At 37.1% G+C, this 20,163-nt stretch overlaps 3 protein-coding genes and 1 long non-coding RNA gene across 11 annotated transcripts; 1 reads left to right on the plus strand and 3 right to left on the minus strand.

Moving 5' to 3' along the window:
* LOC110271728 (zinc finger BED domain-containing protein RICESLEEPER 1-like) lies at positions 39–1,841 on the minus strand. The gene is made up of 2 exons (XM_021122947.1): positions 334–1,841; positions 39–224 (listed from the first exon to the last, which is right to left on the minus strand). The coding sequence occupies exon 1, from the start codon at positions 1,049–1,051 to the stop codon at positions 446–448; it is 606 nt and encodes a 201-aa protein (XP_020978606.1). The 5' UTR covers positions 1,052–1,841; the 3' UTR covers positions 39–224; positions 334–445.
* LOC107641668 lies at positions 1,851–3,336 on the minus strand. The gene is made up of 3 exons (XM_016345143.2): positions 2,996–3,336; positions 2,800–2,847; positions 1,851–1,981 (listed from the first exon to the last, which is right to left on the minus strand). Exons 1-3 carry the CDS (start codon positions 3,194–3,196, stop codon positions 1,916–1,918), a joined length of 315 nt encoding a protein of 104 aa, XP_016200629.1. The 5' UTR covers positions 3,197–3,336; the 3' UTR covers positions 1,851–1,915.
* On the minus strand, positions 4,221–10,451 carry LOC107642750. 2 transcript variants are annotated; one of them, XR_001620690.2, is made up of 4 exons: positions 10,314–10,451; positions 9,969–10,123; positions 5,605–5,805; positions 4,221–4,861 (listed from the first exon to the last, which is right to left on the minus strand). It is a non-coding gene; the product is annotated as an uncharacterized LOC107642750 (long non-coding RNA). The 2 variants fall into 2 exon arrangements; XR_002362336.1 differs by having other exon boundaries at positions 5,605–7,165.
* On the plus strand, positions 11,164–15,141 carry LOC107642751 (U2 small nuclear ribonucleoprotein B'' 2). 7 transcript variants are annotated; one of them, XM_021122951.1, is made up of 10 exons: positions 11,164–11,617; positions 11,719–11,784; positions 11,956–12,040; positions 12,299–12,358; positions 12,568–12,649; positions 12,889–12,940; positions 13,879–13,991; positions 14,077–14,146; positions 14,575–14,660; positions 14,744–14,995. In XM_021122951.1, exons 1-10 carry the CDS (start codon positions 11,279–11,281, stop codon positions 14,784–14,786), a joined length of 996 nt encoding a protein of 331 aa, XP_020978610.1. In that variant the 5' UTR covers positions 11,164–11,278; the 3' UTR covers positions 14,787–14,995. The 7 variants fall into 7 exon arrangements, with proteins under 7 accessions (XP_020978610.1, XP_020978611.1, XP_020978608.1 ...); XM_021122952.1 differs by having other exon boundaries at positions 12,571–12,649; XM_016346218.2 differs by having other exon boundaries at positions 11,279–11,617; positions 11,722–11,784; positions 12,571–12,649; positions 14,744–15,141.

Genomic DNA, 20,163 nt, shown 5'->3' on the forward strand with positions numbered 1-20,163 from the left:
CTATAAGGTGTGCTTCAAACAAACCAACATAAACATAAGCATAAACATAAACATAAACATAAGCAAGTCTAATCATATATGGAAAAACAATTCTAATATCTTTACCACCTAAGTGTTTAGAACATAACTAAAAAAAACATAAACAATTAAGACTTTCTAGTCATCTTCAAGCGCAATTGAACCTGGATCCACTGAACAAGTAATGTCCTCTGATAAAATCAAATCTGCACAAAAAAATAATTATAAATTTAAAAAAATTATAAAGACTAACGGAATAATTTAATTAATTTTATTCATCATTTGAATCTACATAATTAATTTTATTCAATTTACCTTGCTTGACCTTTTCAAGCTCTTCGAAATTCTCAGGTGCAAGAGAAGAGAAAAAGTCTCCTTTAAGCCAATCTTCGGTACATACAAGGGCTAGCTTCTACCATCTTAGGAGTCAATGAGCTATGATATTGATCGATGATTCTTCCCCCATACTAAAAGCAGATTCGGAAACTACTGTTGAAACTGGTATAGCCAATATGTCCCGTGTCATATTTGCTAGGACGGAAAACCGATTCGAGTTAACCTTCCACCATCCTAGAATATCCAAAGGCTTATCATCTGGCTCACAATCTTCATTCAAATAACGATCAAGCTCAGATTTAAGATTGGATTTGCAACCGGTTGATCGACGATATAACCCCATATCATAAATGTCTTTGGCTTTATCACTTGCACTCGGTTGGGAGAGGGTATCATCTTGGTTTTCTTCATCTGCACCTTGATATAAATTATAAAGTGAATGAAGACAAGAAGACAACTTTGTCTTCAATTCACCGCCCACTTTCACACCAAAAGAATTAACTAGGCACCACTCAACATAATCTAACTTATGGCAAGGATCTAGAACTACGGCAATTAACAACATGTTAATAGTTTTTGCATTTTTCCAATACCTGTTGTATTTTGCTTTCATCTTACTTGCCATAAGACTTATGCTCAAATCATCATCATCACGATATTGTTGAATCCTCCTTCCAAGAGCAAACACTTCTTTCATGTATAAATTACTAGTGACATAAGAGGATCAAGAGATGCGAAGTGTAGCATCGTAAAACATCTCTAAAAACGGTAAGACAGACTTAGCATAATCCCAATCTTGAATTGAAGGTACCCCTCGTCCCTTGTATAATTCTTCAACAAATTTTTTGTCTTGCATCTCTAATAGCTCAAATGCCTTCTGATGTTTTAAGGCTGCTACTAACATTAAGTATGTAGAGTTCCATCGCGTTTCAACATCTATGCAAACAAGACTCTTATGTGGAATATTCTCTTGTGCAATACATGCCTTGAACCTAGTTAATCTTGAATTTGAGGATCTAACATACTTCATAGCGTCCCAAATTTTGGTGACTGAATCATCAATCTTCTTCAATCCATCCTTCACAATCGGGTTTAAAATATGCGCACAACACCGCATATAGAGATACTCTCCATTCAAAACTGAACTCTTTCAAAAAATCAGCCTTCTTTATAAATACATAACTCCTACATTGTTAGACGATGCATTATCAACTGTCAAACTTAAGATCTTGTTCAACTTCCAGCTATTCAAGCAAGCTTCAACATTTTGAGCCATAATCTCTCTCGTGTGGCCGGTGACTTGGCAAAAATTTAGTATTTTCTTTTGCAATTTTCAGTCCACATCAATAAAATGAACAGTCAAACATATATACGCCACATTCTGACACGAACTCCAGTTATCAGTTGTAAGATAAACTCTTCCTCCGTATTTGGAAAAGTATCTTTGAAGTTGAACCTTCTTTGTTTCATAGAGCATCAAGATGTCACGTGCCCTGAATATTATTTAAAACCTTGACTTTCTACAATAAAAAAGGAAGCTCCTCACAAACAAACATTGATATCATTTTTTCCCGGGCATATTCTGCATCAAACCTACCCACTTGTGCTTCTGGGCTAGGCGATGTGCCTGTTTTAGTGAACAATTAAAAAAAAGAGTCAAGGATGCATTCATCTAGTAAAGAAAATGAGGATGGACGATCACGGGGTAAGAAAAGTCTGAAGTTTAATTTGTTTCGGAAAATTTTTTTTCTTGCCGTATTTCCTTTTCTTTTTTATAAGTCATATATCTAATTATGATTTTTCTTCTTGCTAACTTGAATCTCAGCACACCAAATGTTCATGTCTTTCCCATTCCCACCACCACACTCCCACACCACAACCAACTTTCCACCCAAATCAGCCATGGTAGCACCACACAGAAATGTGAAAAGTGAAAACTATTAAACCCAAAAGAAGAAGTGGCTACCACCTCCAACCCATTCCTCCAAGAAACAACAATATTCCCACATTACAGCAAAAAAGAAAAAGCAAAAAGTACCATAACCCTCTTAACTCTTTGTAGAAATTAATGGTTAGCATTATACATGTAGTGGTTAGCATTATACATGTAGTGATTAGTTTACTTGAGGTGTAATGTACTAATACAAATAGATTAAATTGAACAATGTAAAACAAGAATGCAGGACCAAAATCAAAGGAGATGAACAAAAATCCATATTATTTCTTTTGGTAAACCAATCAAAGCTCAACATATTCAATGCACTAGGTGTATGATCCACGACATTGACAATGTAGTTCAGATATCATAGATTATATTCATTCATTAGAAAGTGAACCACAGTGAAGAAGAACAGATAATTAGAACAATAATTCTCAATTCAAATAATATAAATAAATTAAGTCCTAATTAATCAAAAAGTAAACCACAGTGAAGAAAAAACTTACAGCAGGATCCATTGAGATGAAGAGTTCAATATTGAGAGACTTTAAAATCTGCACATTTTCAATCCATTGAAATGAAGAAGTCAGAAGTATACTAATGAAGGTAAAAACAGAACGAATCCACAAAATAGAAAAAACCCAGATAACAAACTCAGGAGAAAACTCAGAACTCAGAACCAAGGGCAAGGAGGAGGCTGACCTGAAATGTTGAGTTCCGGCAAGCCACTGACGAAAGAAGAAGAGAACCGAAAAAGAGAGATACTACGGTGGCAAGAATGGGAGGTCGAGGCAGAGAGACAGAGTCGCGAATCAAAGTGAAGTCTCGAAGAGGCAGAGGTCCGACGAACCACCGGCGAGAAGCAGAGGTGAAGAATTGTTGACGGTAGTCGGCGGCGTACATAGGAGAAGCGGCGAAGAGTGAGTTCGAAGAGGCGAAGTGATTTTTGAAATTAGGCTTTGAAATTAGGTTTTCTTTTAATTTGGCTTTGGTTTTGGTTAACCGGTTAAAAACCGGTTTTTTTAATTTGATTTTGGTTAACCAATTTTAAAAAATATGGATATGATTTTAAAATTATTTTATTAAATTGATTAACCAAAATGTGGTTATGGTTTTTTAACCGGTTAACCATATTTTGGTTAATTTTTGTACACCCCTAATTTTAGATATATATGAAGGGAAAACACTTTTTTTCCTCTCCATGTGTGTATATTATTTTTGTTTGAGCTTTTTGTTGTTGGTCTTGATCTTTGCCTTTTTTTTTATAGACACGAGATATTGTGATTCTTTTGTTTTTTGTGTAGACTAAGGCTGAAAGTGGGTCGAGTTGAGCTGAGCTAGACCAAGCTCAAGTTCGACTCATGAAAATTAAGCTTGGCTCACAATTCGATCTATCAATTATAAATTTTTTATTTATGTCTTACATCAAAATTATATATAAAAAATGAATATAAAATTTTAAATAATTAAGAATATTAATATATATGTAAAATTATATATTACTATTATATATATATATATATATATTAATACGCATATCCTATATGCATTTAATCTATACTTTTAATATTATATATAATCGAGCCAGTTCATGAGCTAATGAGCTGAGCTTATCCAAGCTCAAGCTCGGCTCACCAACTCACAAGTTCAGTTTATCAAGCTATTAACGAGTCGAGTTCAAACTGGCTTGACTCACTTCCAGCCCTAGTGTAGATTGTAAATATTTTGAATTGTAACAAATGTTAATGCTTTTTAAAAAAAATTAACGAGTGTAGTATTTTTTGAATTTTAAATAAAACTTAAATTCTAAATCTTAAACCTTAAATTTTGAACCCTAAAATCGAAATTTTAAACTCTAAATCCTAAACTATGAACGCAAAATTCTAAATGCTAAATTTTAAATTTGAGTCATTAATATAAAATATAATAAATAAAAAAATTAAAATTTATTTAATTAACAAGAAATACAACACTTCTCATTTAGCAAGGAATGTTTAAGGATCATCAGTAAATAATTGATTAACAAAAATAAGAATCTCTTTTAGGATGGGCTTTGTAATGTGATGATCCATTGCTACCTAATCCGTAGCCTTAACCCATAACTTTCTCAGCAGAAAACGAAACCCGCTAACTCCCTGATAAAAAGTCGCCAACTCCAAAAACAGTTCCGACCGCCTTAATTCTCTCAAGGAGAATCTTCCTCTGTTAATGAGAGTCTTTAGTTCATCTCTCATTCAGTACGACAATTTTGTTTTTTCTACCCTTGTATCTCTAGACATGGCTCAAGAAGAAGATCAGTCGTTCAATGGTGAAGTGGTTCGTCTCAATCCAGAATATGAAGATAGCTTCATTGAAGGAAATTTGCATATGGTGGGCAAGATTATCCCTGACAAAAAAGTTAGCTTCAGGACGTGCAAAGCAGCACTTCTGGGAATTTGGGAGAATCCGAAAGGAGTAGCGATTTCAAATGTCGGCAGAAACAAAGTTCTCATCAATTTCAGGGATGCTAGCAAGGGTGTTTAGATATGCAAAGCTGGACCTTGGAGCATCAGAGAAAATCTTCTCAACCTGCAGTTTTGGAATGGCAGACAGTCAGAATACGATGTCGATCACAAATATATCAAATTATGGGTACAAATACATGGGCTTCCGCTTCATTACATAATGACCAGAACTGCTAAAATTATTGGTAGAAGACTAGGTGTTGTGATGGAAACAGAAAACCTACGATGGAACAACATCCTTCAGAGAACCTTTTTGAGGGTTAAGGTAACTTTGAATGTCACTAAGCCTTTACCTACTGGTTTTTGGCTAGCAAGAGAAAATCTTCATGATCTGTGGGTTGACCTGAAATATGAAAGGATTTAGGATAGCTATTGCCTAAACTGTGGAATCCTTGGTCAAAATAAGAAGGAGTGCAAAAATCCAATGGCAACTGCTTGTTGGGACCCATTGAAACCAAGGTATGCTCTGGGATTGGGGGTCAATAGAGCTAAGGCCATTTCAGTTATAGGTGCAGAGCAGCGACAAGATAAGGAAAACAGGGATCTGTGGATGATAAACTAGCGTGTGAAGGTGAGCATGGAAAAATGGAGACTTCGGAGGAGAATTGGGTAGATGAAAGCTGTACGGGTAACAGAGCAGGGAGAGGGTTTTAGAGAATTTTTTAGTGTAACCTGGAGCAACAAAATATCCTACTTAGAGAGATCCAGGGTTCTAGGAAGCAGCTCAACGATGAATCAGTTAGTTTGTCAACCAGGCATGATATTTCTGAAGAGAAACATTCAAGTTTGGGTGAGATGCCAGCTAACCTTATCAACAGGATGAGGAAAGGGAAGGATAAGCTCCAAGTGGCAGGATAAGTGAATTCGGAAGTCGGGCACAATGATGCGGGGCGTCTAGACCTTGCACAAGCCAATGAAAATAATGAGGCTCTACCTTCTCTCATGAGAACAACAAAGAATGAGGTCAACCTAGCTGGGCTGATGGTTACTGAGGAAGAGCCACGACACCTACAGGTAAAGGAAGGAGGCAATGATAATAACAGGCGTTTAACAATCAGAGAAGAGTTGAACATGCTTTTTGGCAAGAAGGGGACTCAGCAAAACCATCAACTTAACGACGAAATGCTGGAACCAACAGTAAGGGGGCAGAATGTATAAGTAAGAATGCAGATCAGCTGTGGAGCTACAGGAAAAAACCAAAAATGAAAAGAATTGTCACTGCAGGTACCAGAACCATGATTCAGAGGATGGAAAATGGGGAAAGGTATTTTGTAGAACTAGCAGAGGATCAGCAAGAAATGGAAGCGGATAGCATTGCAAAGTCTCAGCAGAGGAATGATTTCAAGTGGGCTTTGGAGCTGGCTTACAATTTAGGAATGCATCTGAACCTCAAAAGGAAGAGAGACTTGAGCATCAATGTAGATTATGTAGAGGAAAGGAAGGAATCTAACGAAATTAGTATGCAACAACCAGGTAAGAAGTACAAAAATGATGCTGAAACAAACATGGCTGAGGAGGCGGGCCTTGACATGCCCCACCATCATCCATGATTGTTGTCAGCTGGAACTGTCAAGGAATGGCGGCCCCTTCGACAGTACATGAATTGAAAAGTATCTAAAAATATCACAGGCTGTCCATTTTGTTCCTTATGGAGACCAAAACTAGTAAACCAAGTTGTGATAGAATTAGGAGTAAGTTATGTTTTGATAACATGTTTTGTGTAAAGTCCCGGAGGCTATCCGGGGGACTTTGTATCTTTTGGAAGAGTAATGTAAATATTCATGTTTATGCTTGGTGTGATAATTTTATTAAAACTAAAGTTAGCAGTGGCAGTGATATGGATTGGGAGGCTACTTTTGTTTATGGTCATCCAGATTACAAGAAAAGGAAGGAGTTATGGAAGGAATTAACTGTTGTGAATAGTAATTTGGCACAGCCAAGAGTGTTGATCGGGGACTTTAATGACGTAATTTCACAAGATGAGAAGGTAGGTCTGCATCCTAAACCGAGTAATCAGATTGTAGCTTTCAGGAATTTTGTACATGAGAATGCTCTCTTGGATTTGGACCTTCAAGGGATGAAATACACGTGGTTTAGTAATCCAAGGAATGGTTGTGTCACTAAGGAAAGGCTAGATAGGGTTCTTGTCAACTGGGAATGGAGAAAAGCGTTCCAACATGCCACACTCTCAGCCTTACCACCTATTAGTTCAGATCATACTCCTCTAGTTCTCAATGTTAATCCTAGAGGTAGAAGGAGTAAAAATTTTAAATTTGAGGCATTTTGGGTGGACCATGCTGAATGCGACACTGTTCTTAGGAGAGGATGGAGCAGTTCTGGCAACTCTGGGGCTGATCACTGGACTAATCTGAATTGAAGGATACAAAATTATAAGAAGGAATTGGTCAAATAGAGTAGAGTCAGTTTTAAGAGGGCATATGTTAAAATAGGAAATTTAAAGCTCTGCCTCAAATAATTCTAGGAAGCTGATTATACAGAGACTCAGCAGGAGGAGATTAACAGACTTAAATTGGAAATCACCAGATTATGGAGACAAGAGGAGAAATATTGGGGTCAGAGATCGAGGGTAAAGTGGTTAAAATTTGGGGACAAGAATACATCCTTCTTCCATGCCTCTACCATCCAAAGAAGAGATAGAAATAGGATAGAGAGATTAAAGGACTCTACAGGAAATTGGGTGTGTGGGAAAAGGAAAATTCTCAACCTAACAGCAGGTCACTTTCGGGATCTTTTTAAGGCATCGGAGCATTTAGATATGACTGCTTGCATTCGCCATATTCCTGTTAGAGTGACTGAGGATATGAATGAGGAGCTCATGAAGGAGATTACAGATCAGGAAATCAAAGAGGCTACTTTCAGTCTGGGAAGTCTTAAGGCATCAGGACCAGACATTTTAAATGGTCTCTTCTATCAAAAGTATTGGATAATTGTTGGTAAAGAGGTTTGTGATGTTGTTAAGAGTTTTTTTCACGATGGGAATTTACCAAGTAGTGTTGGAGAAACCTTTATAGTTTTGGTTCCTAAGACTAATCATCCGGAAACCCTTAATCAGCTTAGGCCGATCACCTGCTGCAAGTTTATTTATAAGATTATTTATAGAGTGTTGGTTATTAGGCTTAGGAAAATAATTGATAAAATCATATCCCCCATCCAGAGTGCTTTTGTGGGAGGACACCTGATTCAAGATAACTTGGTTATAGTGCAGGAAATGTTCCATGGTTTGAATAGTATGCCTGCAGGAACTTAGCTATTAAGATTGATATGAATAAAGTTTATGATAGGATGGAGTGGTCATTCTTAGAAGCAACTCTAAGGGCCTTTGGGTTTAACATGCACTGGATAAATATGTTGATGAAATGTGTGAGCCAAGTAAGTTATAAGATTAAGATTGATGGAATTTTGTCGACGACCATTGAGCCGCAGAGGGGTCTTAGGCAGGGGGATCCCCTATCGCCGTACCTATTTATCATAGCGGCTGAGATTTTCACCATTGTTATGGATAAGGCTAAAGAAGACGACAGAATTTCGGGAGTTATAATCGCCCCTACTGCACTAGCTATTTCACACCTCCTTTTTGCTTATGATTATATAATTTTCTCAAAAGATAGTGAGGAGAAAATCTATCAGTTCATTACCATTTTGAACATGTACACTAAAGCCTCAGGACAGTGAATCAACTTGGACAAATCTGGGATCAAGTTTGGAAACCTGATTCCAATTAGGAATAGAGTAGAGATAGAAAAGATTTTGGGTTTGTCAGCTTGGGATAAACCAGGTAAGTATCTTGGGCTTCTGGCTCACTGGAGAAGATCAAAGAATAGTGCTCTCAGTTGGATTGAAGACAGAATGGTGAATAAGCTAGGGGGTTGGAAACAAAAACTCCTTAATCAATATGGAAAAGAGGTTCTCATCAAAATTCAAATCAATAGTTCAAGCGTTACCTTCCTATACTATGAATGTGGTTCTTTTTCCTAAAGGTTTTTGTGAACGTGTTAGTAAGAAAATTGCCAAATTTTGGTGGGCGTCTTCAGGAAAGGAAAGAGATATTCATTGGAAGAGTTGGGATAAGATATGTGCCAGTAAAAAGGATGGATGTATTGGGTTCAAGGATTTAGTCAGAATATAGCACATTTGGCAAAACAAGCGTGGAAAATTTTGGAAAATCCTAATGCAATTTAGGTTCAGGTACTAAAAGCTATTTACTTTCCAAACGATGATTTTAAAGATGCTAAGACAGGAAGTGCAGCATCATGGATGTGGAAAAATATTGTTCATGGTAGGGATTTTCTTTTGAGAAATGGAAGATGGTTGATAGGGAATGGATAGCGAGTAAGAATTCTGGAAGATAAGTCAGTAATGAATATGGATAAGGAGCTTGTCGTTAGAAACCTTAATTCTAAGTTTGTGAAGGATTTGATTCTTGAAGGAGAGGGGTGGAATATGAATAAGTTAAAGATACATTTTGATGAAGCTTCGATCGATAAAATCATTAGAACCCCAGTAAGTATTTGTGGAATGGAGGATAGGCTCAGCTGGCCTTTCAGATCGGATGGCATTTACACTATCAAGACGGGATATCATGTTGCTAGGAATGAAAGGAGCGCCGGTAATAATAACCCATCTACTAGTGAAGACCTAAAATACTTATGGCAGGAAATTTGGAAATTAAGAGTTCCTCAGAAAATCAGAACCTTTTTATGGCGGACTTCGCATAACATACTACCTATTTTTGAAAATATTTTTATTAAAAAAATAAGTAACACCCCTATTTGTCCTATTTGTTTGCAGGAACCAGAGTCCACTGAGCATGCATTGCTGCTATGTCCCTGGACAAGGGCAGCTTGGTTTGGGGCCTATATTCAATGCTGTCCTACGACCCTAACAGTTTCTTCTTTTGGAAAGTGGATGATGGATCTTCTAGGAAATATAAGGCTGAATGCAGGGGTTAATTACGATCTTTACAGCAGTAAAGTTGGTTTTCTAGTTTGGGAGATGTGGAAAGCGAGAAATCTAGCCGTATATCAGAAGACCAATCCTAATCCTATATTGGTGATTCGCAAAGCTAAACTAATGGAATTGGAATTTATGGATATAACAGAGGTACCAGCAAAGGTTTCAACTAATGTAACAAGAACAGGCAGCAGGGTTACCTGGAGACCACCACTGGAAGGTTGGATCAAATGCAACATTGATGCAGCTTTTGTTGAAGCACAATCTTTGGGTGCTACGGCAGCGGTGCTCAGAGACCACAATGGTACCCTTCTCTCAGGAATTAACTCCTCCATAGTCGCCACTTCCCCATTAGCTGCGAAGGCATTAGCGGTTAGGACAGCTTTAATTATGTCACAGAATTTTCAAATGCAGAAAGTTATCATAGAATCTGATAATCAGATACTCATCCAGGCACTAAAGTCACATGCATCAATTACAGAAATTCAAGTTATACTAGAAGACATATTACATTTAGCAAGAGAGATTTCAAGTTGTGGTTTTACCTGGGTACCCAGAGAAGCAAACTCATTAGCGCATGAAGTGGCGAAGCTCATAGGTCAGGGATATCTCTGCCAAAATTGGATCACGTATAACCCACTGTCCATCAGGAACATTCTCCGAAAGGATAATTTTACTGTTTCAAGATTGGCAAACAGACCATGACTGACGGCAGGAGCTATTTGGGAGTTCAAGAGCTCTATTTACGTTGCTGTGGCGGAAACCTCTCGCTCCAGGTGACAGTGCAGAGAGCAGAGGCAGAGTTTGGAGATGACGCAAATGGGGCTACAAAGGTTGCTGCATGCCGTAGGAGTTACAAAGGCGGGCTCTTTGACTTGGATTTACAGGTTCCAGGTGGGTTGTCGGTAGTGTGTCGGATGCATGTGTGGACGACTACTCTAAAGGGTAAGAGTGCAATCGATAGGCTGTGATGGGGCGTGGCAGATGGAGTCTCATCGCAGTTAATGAGACAGTGACTCAACCTCTCGTTGGCTGCTGCTGCTGGAAGATGGGGAGCGGTGACGAGATCCTGGAGCTAACGTTGATGTAGTGGAAGCAAATCGAAAGCTCAAATTGCCCATAGAGTGGGATCGGTCTCAGACCCTACGACGGAATTGCACCGAACCGGAACAGGATTCAGGCGTCTGTAAGTATTAGACGATAGTGGCGAGGGTTCGGGCTTCATTGGGCAGCTAAGGAGGAACGACGCACAAAGAAACTTTTTGAGAATGATCTCCGGGTCGGGTGGGTCATGGGTGGTTAGCCCGTTTGTTGTGCTTTGGGCCTTTTGTGGACCGTCCAAAAAAAAAATAAACAGAAATATTTTTATTTTTAAATTGATTGATTATTGTTTTTTGATAGAGAAGAAAAAACAAGAACAGGTAGCTAGCATTCTGGTAAAGCGAAGAATTTGAGAATTTGTAATTTCTATCTTCTAGGGCTAAATTTTTGCGTGAGCTTTGAATTCGAAATGGACGACATGGCTGCGTACTACTCACAGCCCACTTATCAGTATTACCAGCACCCTCCTCCCCCTCCCATCGTCGCGGTGGTGCCTCCCCCGCCGGGAGCGGCTCACCCGCCGGCGCACCACCTCCACACGCAGTACGTGCCTCACCCGCAGACGCCGCCGCCAATGTTCGCCTCATACGGCCCTCCGATTCCTCCTCAATCCCCCGGCAACGAGGTTCGCACTCTCTTCGTGGCTGGTCTCCCCGAAGACGTGAAGCCCCGCGAAATCTACAATCTCTTCCGCGAGTTCCCTGGATACGAATCCTCTCACCTTCGAAACCCTACCAATTCCTCTCAGGTTTCATCACTACACTTTTTTTTTTCTCTCACTCTCCGTTTCACGTTTCTTTTCTTTTCTTTTTTTAAATGGTTATTTTATTGATTTGTTATTACTGGTAGCAGCCATTTGCTTTTGCTGTGTTCGCCAATCAGCAGTCAGCAATCATGGCAATGCATGCTCTCAATGTAAGCATCTTAATCCTAATGTGATATTTTTTTGTGTGTGTGATTTTTTGCTTAAGTGGTAATGAAAATTCGTGTTTAGTAGTTCGGCTTGATATGTTCTTTTCATGTGGTTGCTATGTAATTGCTATCTTAAACTTCAATTGGTTTGTTTGTTTGTTTGTTTTCTTGCAGGGGATGGTATTTGATCTTGAGAAGGAGTCAACTCTTTATATTGATCTTGCAAAATCCAACTCCAGAGCTAAGCGCACAAGGATAGGTACCTAACCACCTCTTCTTTTAACCATTCAAGGGGAACAAACAAGATTATAATCCAAATATTAGCTCATATATTTCTAGTCCTTGTGGGTGCACATGCCTTTGTTAGTCAAATAACCAGAATGAAAGCATATTGGTTGAAAACGGTTATTTTTCTTTCTGATTTTTTTGGGCCCTGTCTTTAATTGAATTATTTTTATCTCTTGCATTTCGTGTACTTACAATTAAATTTTATTGATTGGCTGACCTTGACAAGCAGATGATGAGAGAGCTGGCTCAGATAAGAAAGCTAGGGGATCATGGGCGACTTCAGATTCTGGTAAGATGATGTTGTTAGATTGTTTTAGTGCACAAGATGTTCTTGATGTATGTAGCTTGTGTGAACACTTTTCAGTTTAGTGTTGTGGCGTTGTTATGTGCAACTCAATGTCTAATCTCTTGCTTGGAGACCAGTTAACTACTGACCACACGAAAGACACTTTTACCTATGAGCTCACTTTGCACATGTTTTGCACTCTCCGGCACTAGCAGGTGTTAGCAGCATTCACATGCCTGGAATGGGTAATTCTGCTTTCAACACGAACACGATTGGTTATCCATCTGCACAAAGGTCATCTGCACTACTTAATCACAGCTTTATTATGTGGGAGTGGTTGCTTCTTATTCACCCAAAAATAGCACAGTTTTCGAATTGAAATGTTAGTCTAGCCTCAATTGGGGAACCCTGTCTCTACCGGAAGAAAAATACATGCATCACTATGGCATGTCATGGTTTCATTTTGTCAATAGTTCTGTTGCATTAGCATTTTGTGCTATCTCATCTTATTTGTTTATTTGTTCTTTGAGTAGTCGCGGAAATGCTGATGGTAACACTCTGAATGATGGTGTATTTGCAAATCTGGTTAGTGCTATGAAATATGAAGTACTTACTTTATCCATTTTTATACATCATCTGGAATTGTTTCTACACTATTATAGTATTATGTGCTTCAAATGGTTATACCATTTAGTTTTATTCACACTCTTGTCATCCTCTTAAGATGCATGCAAAAGTTCTATTTTTCTTAGCCTGCTATCTCCCTTATTTTTTTATTGTTATTATTAGTTATTACATTGATCTTAAGTAATAATTCAGAGACAATAGCTATTTCTCGCATGCAATTATCGATTGTGTCACTTCGTAATAAATGATCTGTGTCTTTCAATTATAGACAAATAGTATTCTATTTTTGTTGCTAGTGAGTCTTCACATGATAATTTGATCTAGTTTTTGCCCTGATTGAATATCAAGCATTACAATGGGCCTGGGGGATGTAGTCATAGGTGGAATTTTATATTGAGTATGTTGGATGATGGTAAGTTAAATTTGTAGAGTGAGTTTCTATCATAGGATTCAACAGTTGCCAATAGGAGATGCCACTTGAGCTATGCTCTTGAGTGGAAACTTTCCCTTTTATTCCAACTTTTTATAAGCTTCTTTACTCAGACAGTATAAATACTTATGATGACTGTATAATTTGGGTAAAAAAAAAAATAGGTCCTTTAGTTGATTAGCTGGTTGTTGTTCAGACTAATGCATTATGTGATTATCATGTTACTTTTCTGAAGAACACTATGAATGCCTTTTCTTCATCCCCAACATGCATCTGGCCCCATTTGTTTGCTGGTAGGAAAATGTGGGGTTGGTCACTCATATCAGCATGTTGTATTATGGTCCAATTGTTGCGTCTAATCATGCCTATTATTGTTATCTCATGCATTGGGAGCAATATTTCATTTTAAAACTGTTGCATAATGCACTTAAACTAACTGTTTTCTTTTGTATCTTTATTTGGACAGAAAAAGTGTTCAACTCCTTACATTCCACAAAATTCGACCCCATGTGCAACATTATTTGTGGCTAATTTAGGGCCATCTTGTAATGAACAAGAGCTCATGCAGGTGTTTTCTAGGTTAGTGTATATTTATCAGGTGAATGCGAATTATTTCCTATTTGTGGAGACTGTAAAAGCTGAATTTTATTTTACCTGATATCAGATACCCTGGATTTTTGAAACTGAAGATGCAGAGCACATATGGGGCTCCAGTTGCATTTGTTGATTTCCAGGTCTTCCCCCTTCTCTCTCTCTCTCTCTCTCTCTCTCTCTCTCTCTAAAATGCTTTCCCATTCGTTGCCTGTTATTTTTGTACTGCATATTTGACAATTAAACAAATGGGAGAATAGGACGTTCCTTCCTGTGTCCATTTAAAAAAGTAAATAAACATCATATGTAATGATGGTAAACACTTGAAAATCTGTTTAAAAAATGCATAAAATTAGATTCCACCCTGTTATGCCTAGATAAAATCCATGGATTGCCATGTTGGACTTAGTATGATTGTTCATAGACGTGTATGAAACAGTCTTGTAAACCATAACCCTTAAATTTCTGAATCTGATTCTACAATTCAAGGAGAAGGCAATTTCACTCCCTTGAATATTTTCCTCCGAATCCCGTTTAGTTTAGTTTCCAATCCCTGTTTGGTCATGTGCAGGATGTTAATAACTCAAGTGAGGCTCTACACAATCTACAAGGCACCATTCTTCATTCCTCAGCAGCTGGCGAGGGAATGCGATTAGAGTATCCTTTTGTCACCTCTCCTGCATATTCTTCCTTTCTCAATAATCACCAATGTTTGGTATTTGCTTAATATGGACTTTCAGATATGCAAAATCTCGGATGGGTATGCGGAAGAAGCGGAAGTAAGTTTGATAATTAAAATGTGAAAAAGGCAAAAGGCAATGTGATGGAAGAATCGCTGGTGAGAAACCCTTTTGTGTCTGGTTTGCGTTATCAATTCAACTCCGCTGACATTTTCGGGCACAAGAGCATGGAAGCAAGCTGAAATGCTAACCATTGAAAGTTAGGGCAGTGTTAGTTTCCAACCTATTATTATCTCTTCTTTTTTTTGGCGGTCCTTTTTTTGTTTTTTGGTTTTGTGGGCCCGGGGGGGAGGGGAGCGGGGTGGGACTTTAGGGTTTAGGGTGGGGACTGAAGCTGTGTTATGATGTTATGATGCTTTGTGATATTTGTAGTTCAATATAATTTTGGTCATTGGACATATAATGGCAACATTCGACATTTTATTAATATTGCATTTGCGTTACGTGCTTTATTGGCTAAATATCCAACGAGGTACGTAGTGGAATGGTGGTAGAACTAATTTTATAACTTCGTATTGTATTTTTAAATTAGTATGGTCAAATAACTTTGATTTATGATGTCTTAATAATGTTCAACTATAAAGTGTAAAAGTAATAATGTTCGAGTGCCTCATCCAATTCAGAAGTTCATAAAGCTAAACTAGCAAGTTAAACGAGTTGATTCGGTTCTTTTAAAAAAATTATTACTGTTGTAAAATAAATAAATAAGAAAAAATAAATATAAAATAAAGAGGTGTAAATAAATAATTTTAGTATTAATATTCACTACAATTAATATTTTAATATAATAGAAATTATTCATATATATATATATATATATATATATGTAGTAATGTATATATAAAAGAGAGAGAAGAGTATTTGATAGTATAAAAAATAAATAGAGAATTGTTATTGATTGTGTGTCATTTGCTTCATATCACGCTTCTATTTATGGTCTTTTCTTGATAAGCTCGACTTTTATATTGGAAAAGTTAGCCGTCGAAAATTGCGAAGGAAGTCACAATTCATTAAATGGGCATCTACCTATGTACATCATAACAATTACATAATTTTAGGAGTTAAGTATGATTTTGGTCTCCAAGGCTATATTTGATTGGAAAGAAAGAAATAGAAAGAAAGGAAATAGAAAAGAAAAAAAGAAAATAAAAGAAATTGAGTGGATTTTTATTTTCTTTAGATATGTTTAGATGGAAGGAAAATAAAAAAGAAAGAAATGTTATAAAAATACAATTTTACTCTTCTATTACAAAATATATTAAAAAAAATGAAAGGGTAATATTGGAAGTAAAGAGAGAAAATTAGTTTTCTCTCCATTTTTCTTTCCAATGTTGGAGAGAAAAATTTTTTCAATCCCTTTTCCTTCCTCTCTAATTTCTCTATTCAACCAAACAATGGAAAATAATCATTTTCCTTCCCATTTTCTTTTCTCTCTTTTCTTTCCTTCCATTTTCCCTTCAAACAAACATTCTAAGGTATAGGCCGAAAATATTTTTCGTCCCCAACTTTTTTTTGCATACAAAATCGTCCCTAACGTGCAACATAATTTTAAAATCGTCATTCGGACTAAAATACTCTTCTCATATTCTTCTTCATCAGAAGTAAAAACAGCACCCAGCCCATTCCCTCCTTCCTCTCCCCCACTGTCAAAATCCTCTGTCACATCATCGCCACCACTCCCTCTCACTCCATCGAAAAATCTCTCCATGACTCCTCCTTCTCTGTCACTCCCTCCAACGTTGAGCACCTAGCCTCGCAGGACCTCACCCTCGCTGTCGCTTGGCCCTTGCCCTCACGGAGCCGCAACTCACGCCCTAACCTCGCGGCACCTCGCCCTCGTATCTGTTTGGCACTCGCCCTCGCAGTGCAGAAACTCGGGCCCTAGCCTCGCCGCGACGTTCCTGGCCCACGCACTCGTGTTCCTCGTCGTCATCGAGGAGCTGGTGGTGATGATCGTGTTCCTCGCGCCGCGCCTCCCTTTCCCTTCCCTCCCTTTCTTTTTAATATTTTGTTTTGATGATGATAATGATGATGATTTTCTTATTTCTTGTTAATGATAATGGATTTGGTGATGCATTGCTGTTTTGATTTTGATTTATTTGATGTTGTTGTTGAAGGTTGTTTCTTGATGCAGATGGTGATGGAGTGGTAGTGGATGGGGTGGTGGTGGTTGTAAGAAGAGAGAGAAGGTGTATTTTTATCATTTAAAAATTAATCTGTCTAAAAAGATTATTTTAAAACTACATTGAACTTTAGAGACGATTTTGTATGTAAAAAAAGGTTAAGGACAAAAAAAAATTTTCTGCTTAAACCCTAGAGACCAAAACCATACTTAACCCTAATTTTAGTGATTTCTTTTTACTCAATATCGATATAAATAAAAAGAATTATAACACATTCATATATTTTTACAAAAATTATCTAAAATTTTAAAAATTAATATATATTATTTCGAGGGTTACCTGAAACGTTGATTTTGTCCTAAATGTGAGGTCCAGATCCCTTTGTATAACAGCGTCCGACTTGTTGATGCCGAGGTGCCGCCTGTCCTAGTTCCTCGTGAGGAGGTGGGGGGGGTGGTACCTGCAAGAGACTCCGATGCTTAAGTTAGCAAGGACTTGAGGCAGGTCTTTTAGTAGATTCAAACGTGAGTATACCTGAGGGGTGTCAATGTATTTATAGCAGAGAGTTGATGACCACCTTTGTTGGAGTAGTTCCATCTTTCATGATGGATAATCATTCCCTTTATCTCAGAGAGTTTGTTAGGATCTATCTTTTAGGAAGATAGAGATAGTGGGAGAGATTTGGGGAGGCGATTACTTATCAAATAAGTACAAATGGGCCCTTTCGTTGTGTCCAATCTCTTAAGGAGATCGGGTATTCCGTAGAGGCCATCCTTTGGGGTGGGCCTTTTGTCTTTGTTGGGCCTAGATTTGTTTATTGGGCTAGGGTATGAACAGTGCCCCTGCTTGAGTCCTGATCCTTTTGTAGGTCAGGCTCAAGCATTCTGTGACTTCTGTTTAGATGTCGGGTGTTTTAAAGTTCTTGAAAATTTTGGCTCGCATGATCTCTTCTATGAATGGGTCTTCTCCGCCTAGAGTCCGCTTGGTTATTTCGATTGTGAAAGTCGGCTTCTAACTTCAAGAGCTTTTCTTCTAACTCCCTTCGTCACCTTACCTCTCTCCGCAGTTTTCGTTCTGCTTCCCGTTGTCGTTCCGCCTCGTACTCGAATTGTTCTAGCCGATCTCGTTGGCCTCGGACGAGACCCAGTATTTTGGCTATTTATGGGGGTTCTTCCTTTTCAGGGTGACGGACTTCCTAATGAATCCACCTTGGTTGGGGGTTTGCTGATGGCCCTTCCCCATGAGGATCATGCGTCTAGTGTGATGAAGGTAGTATAATGGCATTGTCCTCTAGTTGGGGCTCGGCTTCAGATTCAGACGCCGTGTAGCCGTCTTCATACTGGTGATTCGCCATTATCAGAAGGTGAATTCCAAGTCTCCGGCAACGGCGTTAATGTTATGAAGGTTACTTGAAATGTTGATTTGGGTCTGAACATGAGGTCCAGATCCCTTTGTATGGCAGCGTTCGACTTGTTGATGCCGAGGTGCCGCCTGTTCGAGTTCCTCGTGAGGAGGTGGGGGTGGTACCTGCAAGAGACTGTAATGCTTAAGTTAGCAAGGTTTTTAGGCAGGTTTTTTAGTAGATTCGAACGTGAGTATACCCGAGGGGTGTCAGTGTATTTATAGCAGAGATTTGATGACCACCTTTGTTGGAGTAGTTCCATCTTTCATGGTGGATAACCGTTCCCTTTATCTCGGAGAGTTTGTTAGGATCTATCTTTTAGGAAAATAGAGATAGTAGGAGAGATTTGGGGAGGCGGTTACTTATTCAGATAAGTACAAACCGACCCTTTCGCTGTGTCCAATCTCTTAAATGAGGTCAGATATTCGATAAAAATCATCTTTTAGGGTGGGCCTTTTGTCTTTGTTGGACCTAACTTTGTTTATTGGGTCAGGTTCGCTTTGACCATTAAAAGTAGGTAACCCGTTCCCCCTGTCTTTTGTGCATTCTATTTCATCGTATCCCGTTATATATATATATATACACACAAAAGAAATTTTATATATATATATATATATATACACAAAAGAGATTATATATATAAAGGCCTAAAACGAGTCCATCTCTTTTTGTTCAATTCGAATCCATTTAACTCATAAATTAAATGAGTCTAACTAAATTGAACCACTTTTGAGACTTGATTTGATAAATTTTTTATTTTTTAAAAATAGTTTATAAAATCTGTCTTTTAAAAGCCAATTTTTTAAAAATTGTACTACCTGCATTTAGTAAAATCAAACTAAAAATGATTTTCGATAAGCACAAACATCATAATTATGTTTAATAAAATAGCTTTTAAAAGTAAAAAGGAGCATAATATACATATATAAAATAAAAAATAATTATTTTTTTATGCTAATAATTAATAAAAAATTTTTTAGATATTTATTATTTTATATAGTTATATTAGATTTTTTAATTTTCATAAGTATAAACTAACTTTAAAAAAATTTTTTCTTAAATATTTTTAAAAATATCTCTAATTTTTAAAAATTATAAATATAAATACATAAATTTTTAATTTATCAAATACAAAATAAAATATTTATATTTTTAAAAAATAAATTTTTTTATCAAACTAAATCTAAAATAAATTGTGACCTACTTGTTGATTTTTATGAGCTATCCGAGATAACTTGCAAATTGTCGCTAGTCTTGACGGCTCTAATAAAACATCGATAAATTCATTTATTGGAAGCTAAATTTTTTAAGGATCAAAATAATTGTTTTAGTTAATTTAATCTATTGGGATGGAATTGTGAATAACAGTGAAAATAATGAACAGAATAAGGGTAGTGGTGATGGCAGATAGCTTGGAAAAAAATTAATAAAAATAGAATATGTCATTGGCGGTGGCACATTGCATGAAAGAATAATAATAACAATAAAATACTCAATCGGTGGTCGCCGATTACCAGAAATAAAAAATAGAAAGAGGAATTAATAATAACGCTATTTGACCGAGGTTGTAAACAAATAGTTAGTGTAGTGTTAACTTAACATAGCTTACAATATTTTGGTCCCTACCTCACACTCTCTGTACACAGACACACTCTAATAAATTAAAAGAAAAAAGAATGATCGTAGTTAAATAAATTCACGGTTTTGCTACCTATTTAAATATTTTTATTAATTAAATTTAATTAAATTAATTTAATTTCAATAAAAATTACTCACATAATATAAATAAATTATGTATTTTTTTTGTATTTTTTTTTTTGTTTTTTTTTTTTTTTTTTTTTTTTTTTTTTTTTTTAACGTTTTGCTGACCCTCGTTCTTTAAATGACGCTATCCC

Source organism: Arachis ipaensis, chromosome B05 (genome assembly GCF_000816755.2).
Source record: "Arachis ipaensis cultivar K30076 chromosome B05, Araip1.1, whole genome shotgun sequence".
Taxonomy (NCBI): domain Eukaryota; kingdom Viridiplantae; phylum Streptophyta; class Magnoliopsida; order Fabales; family Fabaceae; genus Arachis; species Arachis ipaensis.